Source organism: Belonocnema kinseyi, chromosome 3, assembly GCF_010883055.1.
Source record: "Belonocnema kinseyi isolate 2016_QV_RU_SX_M_011 chromosome 3, B_treatae_v1, whole genome shotgun sequence".
Taxonomy (NCBI): domain Eukaryota; kingdom Metazoa; phylum Arthropoda; class Insecta; order Hymenoptera; family Cynipidae; genus Belonocnema; species Belonocnema kinseyi.
The window spans coordinates 46,438,903-46,447,582 of record NC_046659.1 but is presented as its reverse complement, the minus strand read 5'-3'; the positions used below and the strand labels follow the sequence as shown (position 1 = coordinate 46,447,582).

Genomic DNA, 8,680 nt, shown 5'->3' with positions numbered 1-8,680 from the left:
AGCCTTGGAGGAGATTATGTTGAGAAATAAAAAAAAAAAATTCTTAAAAACGTTGTTTTTCTTGGTCAGGCCGGAAACTTATCAATCCACCCTCGTAAATAATAAGTACAGATTTTTTTATAACGTAGTTGACTCACCAATCATTGTTGCAATCTTTGAACCCTGCTCTTTCAACTTTTTTCCTAAACGCACCCTAAATTGGTCATCTATAAAATCACTTATTTCAGTTTCACTATAGCGACTGTGTTGCATGACACCTAAATGTGCACAATTCTTTGTTTATAATGCAATTAAGGGTACTCCCTCATTCTCGGGGTCAAAAAATCGAATTTTTTCATTATCTTATTCGAACCTATAACTCTTTAAGAATATTCCCTGAAAATTTCAAGTCAAAATTCGAAATACTCTTGAAGTTCTAGCCGATTCACGTTAGCCGCGCCGCATGTGCTCGACGCGCAGGTGCACGGTTTTTTTTGGCGCCTATTCATAATACCCTCGCCATAATTCGGTACCCCTCGGCTTACTATGTGACTACCTGCTTGAAGAATCAGAAGAGATTTTTTATGGACCTGGCATAGCTGATTGAAGGTGAGTAGGTGTTATACACGAAAAATTGCTTCACAAAACTTGAACGCATTTCTCTCAAAGCAGTGTTTTTACGATTGGCGGGCCTTGTGACTCAAAAAATATTCAACCGATCAAACTGAAATTTTAATATGTTTTTCTATACATCAATAGCTATAACTTAGATTATTATGAAGAAGATTGATAAAGATCTTCTTTAATTTTCACCTTGATTTTTAACTGAAAAAAATTAGATTTTTGAAAAATAAAATCCTAAGGTCCGCCATTTTGTAAATTTTTGCCCGAAACGAATTATCGTAGTCTATTCCCTAGCCAAACATGTACTCTTTCGAATCCCGTTCGATTTTTTGGTTTCAGACGTTCCAGTCACTTGCAATCATGCCCGCCATAAAAAAGAGGACTTTTCATTGACCGGAAGAAACAGCTATAAAATGTTGATAAACAAATTATTAAAAAAAATTTTCTTGTTTTTTAAGTTTTAAATTACATGTATGAAAATATTCAAACCTATGAAGTTGATTTTTGTTCCTTTACCAGCCCATTAAAAATCTCAAAAATTAGAAATCGAGAAAGGGGGGGGGTACCCTTAAATCCGAATGATCGGCATACGCACGAAAAAATTTTCTTAAGGCAGTCACAAGCTAGTAGCTAGGTCTCGAATATAAAAAAATCCTCGGATATTGATGTATTTTTATAAATAATCTTCGAAATTTAAGAAAGAATTGATGAACTCGATGTAACAATTCTGTGAAAATAAAACTGAGACATTTATAAGCTCTTCAATTTTAAATTACTTTATATTTATATCTAAAATCATTATATTTTAAACTATCTATCAGGGCTTATAATATGACACTTTAAAATATTTATTTCGAAATTGATCTGACATTTTGCATATTTGAATTTGAAACTACAATATTATAAAATTCAAAAATCAAAACCTCCAAAAATTAATCTAAAAATTACTTGAAGAAAAAACTTTAGTTTCAAGGCCTCAAAGATGAAACTGTTTTAGAATGACGGATTTAAAACAATAATTTTGAATTAATATTGCAGAAAATTTAAAGATGATAAATATATGTACTATTAAACCTCCGTTTACAGACTTCTTTTTCCCATTTTACGTTTAAAAACAAGGCCTTTTAAGTCCTATTCAGGTTTTGAACTATTTCTGGCTTTCAAAAAATGTAGTAAAATTTAGGGTTATTTTTTTAAGTGTCTACTACATACTCTAATTGTTGTTGGTGTCGAACGTTAAAAACTTATTGAAATAAAAATTGAAATTTGGAAAAAAATAGACAAAAATCTATGCTTGTTAAAAAATTCAGAATTTCGCAACAAATAATTTTTTTTTTTAAATCGTTACGTGGTTTGAAAGCTTAGACTATGACCGTAGAAAAAATATAGGCCCGTTGGCGGCGGCTTCAAAAAGTTGAATTATTTGAAGACCTGAAAAATGAAAGTATTTTACATTGATTCATGCAGGCAATTTCATAGAAAAAGTAGGATATATAATGTTAATCCATATTTATGATACCAAATAAAGCAAAACAATTAATGCTCACTAACTGGTGAAAACACTAACGCGTTTTATAGACAGGGTCTTTTATATCACTGTACGCACTTTTACCGCACACGGCTCAAAGGTTAACTGAAGAACTGCAGTGCCACTCACAGGACCTGACCCTATTACTACCTAGATTTTTTAGAGAAGGAACTGAAGTTCCATATTTTCCCAAAGGCGAGAAATTCAAGTTTGAAAAATCGTGTGTGCCTTAAAATCCCCTGTCTGCAAACAGAGGGTTAATAAGTATTATCTCATGTAGTATCAAGTGACATTCAAAATTATTGGACTGATTTTTTTACTACAAAAAGTGATTTCTGTCCAAAAAACACTGCTATTTTCACTGTTTAAAATTGCAGAATTTGAAATGTTGCAAGAAGTATTGTAAACCCTTAAAGTTATTTAATTATTGTAAATACATTCAAAATTATATGCTTTGTAATTAGAAACTTTGAAATTTAATTAATTTAAACTTGAACCATCTAAAATTAAACAATTCCAAGCATCATCATGATTTTTGAAATTCAATCATTTTAATCTAAAGTTTAGCAAAAATTTACCTTATGCCGGTGCAAGTTGATTTTTTTAGTTCTTTCGGGTAGGTGGGCACCCTTGTCTAGTTCTAATTCAGGGATCTCCAAAACAAAGAGGTTTGAACAAATTTAAAATAATGGAATATCAATATAAATAATAAATAATATCATAAATTCTAATGCTCTCTTATGTTTATTCTACTTGTTTTTAAAATGATTTTTTTATTATTATTTTTTGTGTGAATAATTTGAACAAAAAAGAGTTCAGAGAAGAAATATAATCACCTATAAAAAGTTAGAAAACCATCTAGTGTCTAAATTTTTACGTTATCCTGTTCGCAGGTAGTCTGGATGCCAAGAAAAATTGAAGTTCACGTTGATTTGTTTTAAATAGCTGCTACTACTATATTAAAATCACAGCCCTGTAGAATTCTTCATACTGCAGGGAAAATGAGACTGTTACATTTTACCTACCTGTCCGATTTACATTTCCCCTATCTTTCCTAATTGCACCCCCTCCCCCAACAAAATAGTGTGAACCTATTTTGTAAGAAGTAAGTAATAGGTACTCAATCATTGATACATAATTCTGGAAATGCTGAAAATATGAAGCTTTAAAGGCACGTATAATCCTTATAAGGTCCTTTTTTGGTTTAAAGTATCTAATTGCCTAAATATAATTCTATACACTCTGTTAGAGTTTACCCCGTTATAGTTTACCCCGAAAGCGCTAGGTTGCTAGGTCCCGCTTGGGCTTGACGACACTACTGGCGACCTCCCCCCCCCCCCATGGTAAATTTAGTATAACTTTAGCGCCAGCTTGCAACCGGACAAAGTATTTGGAAAGTGTATCTTATAGTGTTTTTCTGTGAAAATAACTAGCCCTCAAACAGCCAGACGGTAGAAAATCATGCAAATGTCATCCATGTTTTAACAGTTTCAATTGCAAAAAATGCAACGACCGGAGATGGGGTGCCAGACTAGCAATTCCGCAAGTTTTACATAAAAAATGGACGATAGATATAGAGTTTCAACTGGTAGAAAATGATACATGAAAAATGTCGCCAGCTCCTGGACTATTGCCTTACATAAAAAATTGTATTTTTTACGTTTTGATTTGGAACACACTTGGTTAGAATATGTTCAATTTTAATTATTTTTATTTAAAGACTTTAAAATAAGGAACCGTACCTAAATTACGTAACAGATCAAAGGGTGTGGGGGGTGCAGACACTGTACATTTGTTACAATTCCATTGTTAAGGAGGTTGGGAGGGGGGCTGGAGACGGTTGACAATGTGTTACGTAATTTAAGTACGCCCCTAAGAAATTTTTAATTTCGTTAGCTTCTACTTTGGATTTGTATAATTTTAAACGATTTTTTTTGGAGATTGTTTAATTTTTTAGGCTTTAAATTTGTACAATAATTGATGGTTTGTGTTTATTGATATAATAGACATTTTGCATATTATTTCAGTGTCTTGCGGACTCCGACTGAAGATATATGGCCGGGTGTCACACAGTACTCGGACTACAAAGCTACATTCCCCAACTGGAAAACGAACAATTTGGAGGATCATGTAAAAGTTCTCGACAGTGATGGCATTGACTTATTGCAGGCAATGTTAACTTACGATCCAGCACACAGAATCTCGGCTCGTGCAGCGCTCCAGCATGCCTTTTTCGAGGACATCGAATGTGACTTCAAGGAAGCTAAAATACCTTTCGTTTAAGTGTTCGTTCATTTTTTGGTACACATTAAATCACATTAGCTGTAATCCATTCCCGAGAACATAAATTCAAACACTAAAATAAGGTATTTTAAGTGCTTCTAACAACTTAAGGTATTTTAGGAACTTTGAAACCTTGAGATAATTTAATAATTTGAGATACATGATACGATACTGATAGTAACATCTTAACTTTAATTCAAATAAATTATTGATGAAATAATTTCCGTTCAGATATGAATATTTTATATAAGCCAAGTCCTAAAAGACTTGTTTATGACTCGATTTTTGTCCTGGCACTTTAATGAATTATTTCTAATCAGGTTAGAGGAATTAAATTTTGACCTGATGAAAATTTTTCTTAATACATAAAAGAGTGACAGCTTTAGCGAATGCTTCATATGACTAAGATCTGAGAATTGCCAATTATTGTATTGTTTAAAGAATATGACGCGGATACGATTCACGCACTACGAATTGTAAATATTATTTAAGAAAAGGATACACTTTGATGAGATTACTTCTTAATCTTTGTAATTATGTGCTTAAATATATCGAGTTCTTTCATCTCTTCTACATACATAAGTCTCGCTTTCACGTGTCGTAAGAATTCGATCCTTTCCATTGAATTTAGCGAAACAAACTTCTAGCCTACTCAATTAGTTTCGAAGTTTTTATTATTAATTGAACTTGGCTGTCTTATTACGGCCGAAACGAGTTAGAGAAATTGCACAAAATGATATAAACACAGAATCTTGACTATGTTAACCAAATATGATGCGTCATCAGTGCTGTAAAACGTATGACACACGTCGATGCAAATATTTGTTTCTGCTGGATAAAGTGCTGCATGATGAGAAATCCAGATGCTTATCAGGATAATATCGATTGTTTAAGTAATCTGTATTCCAAAAGTTGATTTACTTAAAACTCTCTCTCGAAAGTTGATGAAACAAAAGTTGGTAAATTTTGTTAAATGCCTTATCTGCGTAAAACGTATGTTTTTGAGCTTCTCAGAATTACCTTCGTTAGTGATATCAAATTTGTTTATTTTTATGCCCCTTTCAGATCGTATGCCAACATTTGAAACAAATTTTTATCTTTTTTTTTTAATAAACAAAGCTGTATATTCTTTTGAAACTGTGTTAAAAATGATTAAAACGAGGTTTTAATATTAAGCTTCAGAATTATTTTCGAAATAAAAATTAATATTTCTATTTTTTATAGTATAGCTTTGAGCTTATATTCATTAATTTAAATTTGTATTAGATAATCCAAATATAATATTTTTCATCCGTTTTCTGATACATATACGTATACAGATCTATATTTTTTCTGGAATCCTTGTTCAAACTGCGCGCGCGCGTGTATGTGTGTGTGTGTGTGAAAAGGCCCCTTATGGCCGATGCTATTTTAGGAGATATTCGCGTTTTTTTAAGTCCGAATGAAAATGATTATTTTCGGTCTTGGGTAATGTACAAAAGCATTTCGCCTTATGGAAGAATGTTCGATTTTTCTTAAAGATCTAACGCAATGAAAACTAAATTTGTTTCTGTAAAAGACGCACAAAATGAATTCGTAATATAATAAAGAATTCAGTTTCATGAGTGAAGGCATATTTAAGTTTTCATAAATTGAATAAGTGAGCTGATAAATTCGGTTGGAGGCTCTTCAGTTTTGTTACTTCTAGCCAGTGGCGGACTGACATGAGGGCGCAGCTGGGGTCCAACAAGACGACCTCTGGGAAGACGACCCGCTCAGCATAACGACGGGCGAACGCTCAACAAAACGACGGCGGAGGCTCGATCGTACCTCTACCCCCTTTACTTTCTTCTCTGCAATGCACGCGACCTAATGTTTCACTTAACACAAAAGTTCCCTCTACACCGCACACGCTCTCAGCGCAGAATAGTGGGGACCCCTCGCGCCGTCGTTGCTGGACGATCTAAGTCTCCCGTTCGTCGTCTTATTGGACGACTAGTGTAAATCAAAAAGCAAGAGAGTATTTTCGTTGGATATGATGGCGTAGGTCCTGAGAAAGGTTGTTACTGAAATTGACTGCAAGATGACTAGATACAGCGAATCGGTAATAACATACGAGAGTTAATCTAAAGCACAATCAATTTTCGAAGATTTTCAAGAGAATTCTAATTAAAGTAACGACAGTGATGATCAGTACCCTAATAGCACGGGACGTGTCTGAAACGTTCTCTGGAGGTGTCAGATGTCCGCGGGTTGGGAACGTTTCAAAGGAACGTTTCAGCAAAGATATTATCACATTGATGCGACAATATCTTTGGTTCCAGGAAGATTCCAGTGGGATCTGAACGTAACCTTGCGGTTTTGAGACTGAAACAACAGTTTCTAATTTGGCCGACAGGTGGCGCCACCCACATACTTTTTTTTCTCCCCTGTAAATTTTTTCGTTTGACCGACTGAGCAGAGGGTCTCCTAGCGCACGGGTTCAACGATAGATGGCACCAATAGCAATTAGGGTGTGACGGTTTCAATAATGTTTTGGCGCGAATCTTTAATTTCAACTTATGAAAAAATTTAAAATAGCTGTTAAAATGTTTTCTTCGCTGGGTTCTTTCCACCTTAAGAGTTAAAACTCTCCTCGCCCGCGCTCCGACATTGACGACACCAACGTTGACGCTGGTGTTACACTGTTGGGATGAACCTTTGAAGATAAGTTTATTTAAATTATGTAATGGGTTAAATTTTAAAATTGTAAGGGTAAACTCAATAAAACTATAAAATTAGTCAATTAAAAAGATGTATTTTAATAAACCTTTAAATTTCTTAATTACAATTTTAGGAAAACGAAGGTAAAGTTATCGCGTCTCGAGTCCGATAAAATCTAATCTCAAAATCGATCATACTGGCGGGCTCTCGTGCCGCGCATAATTTCTCAGATCACCTGCGCAATCCTACTCTCATTCACATTCATATATCTAGCAAATCAAAATTAAGTCAGCAACCCCCAACTATCCGATGCCTAATTTAAATCTTGCTTCAATCATGATGTAATCCGACGTAGTTGAGTTTCACAACAAAATTACATTTGACACACTCTCAATTCTACCTTAACATTACTCTACCATTTATAATTAAAACGTCAAATAACTAACAGTAATGAATGCCTGTATATTGATAATATTAATTAAAATTCTATTTCAAACTAGTATCCAACAAGGCTCTCATTATAAAGTCCCTATTTTACCCAACATGTCAAATTGCGTCTCTAAATCTCCAGTATATTTTTATGTAAACTTCCTTTCTAAAGTTTAATTTAGACACGGTCTTTTCGCTCTCATTCTGCGTCTTAATAATAAGCTGAAAAATAATTCCAATAACACCATTTCTCTATACTACGTGCAATTCATAATATCTAAGTATGAACTTGATAATAAAATTTCTTAAAACTACAGAATAAGTTCTTTCAAAATACCAAGTCTCTTTTTTAAAACCAATTTGTCGTTTAATTATACAATTTTTCGAATAATTTCTATAATTTAATTTCCAGCAGACCAGAGTGAATTGTTGTTTTTCTTCCTCCTTCAAATTTTGCGCGCTTATCAGCACCTCCGAGAGATGCTGCCTTTATTGAAAATCGCAATATTAACGATCATTCGTGGATCGTCACACTTCCCCCTTAAAGGAAAAGTCGCGTCATAACGCGGCTTTTACTAATAGAATATTTAAGGAATAAAATAAAGTGTCAAAACTTCTTGAATCCTCACAAGTCGCAACATGCACTATAATGCCTACATATGCCTTCTTTTCAACCAACGCTTTAAAAAAATCGACTACCCCAACCATTGAGCGAGAAATATTTTGACATCCAATTAACAGTTAATTCGAATGTTATTAATGAACAATAAACTACGATCCATAATTCAACTAAGATTATCTAACAAAGTAAGTAATACCAACATCTTCTTTAAAAGAAAAATTTTATTAAAATTGCAAATTACTCATTCTTTGACAACCAGTTTATTTATAATTTATTTCCTTATTTTATTTCAGCATTATTCCATCAAATGCTTTGCTTCTTAATTTTAATGTAATTTAAATGAATTTAAATTTTAATGAGTACTTATAAATTTCCAACTTTCTTGATTGATTTTATCAATAATAACGATCATTTCCAAGATAACAATAAGAGCCTAACATTCTATTAATAATATTTAAGATCCTATATCATTAACTTGTCTAACCTTAAATTAATTAAAACCAAACAACTAAATATTAAGTTTCCTTCTTATA

At 33.1% G+C, this 8,680-nt stretch overlaps 1 protein-coding gene across 1 annotated transcript in view; it reads left to right on the top strand.

Annotated features, from left to right (window-relative positions):
- LOC117168993 (cyclin-dependent kinase 1) overlaps positions 1–5,551 on the top strand; it is a 39,357-nt gene extending 33,806 nt beyond the window's left edge. The window contains exon 4 of the mRNA XM_033355025.1: positions 4,159–5,551. Coding sequence (XP_033210916.1) covers positions 4,159–4,414 — 256 coding nt within the window. The 3' untranslated portion in view covers positions 4,415–5,551. The remainder of the gene's footprint in view (positions 1–4,158) is intronic.
- Positions 5,552–8,680: the final 3,129 nt, after the last annotated feature.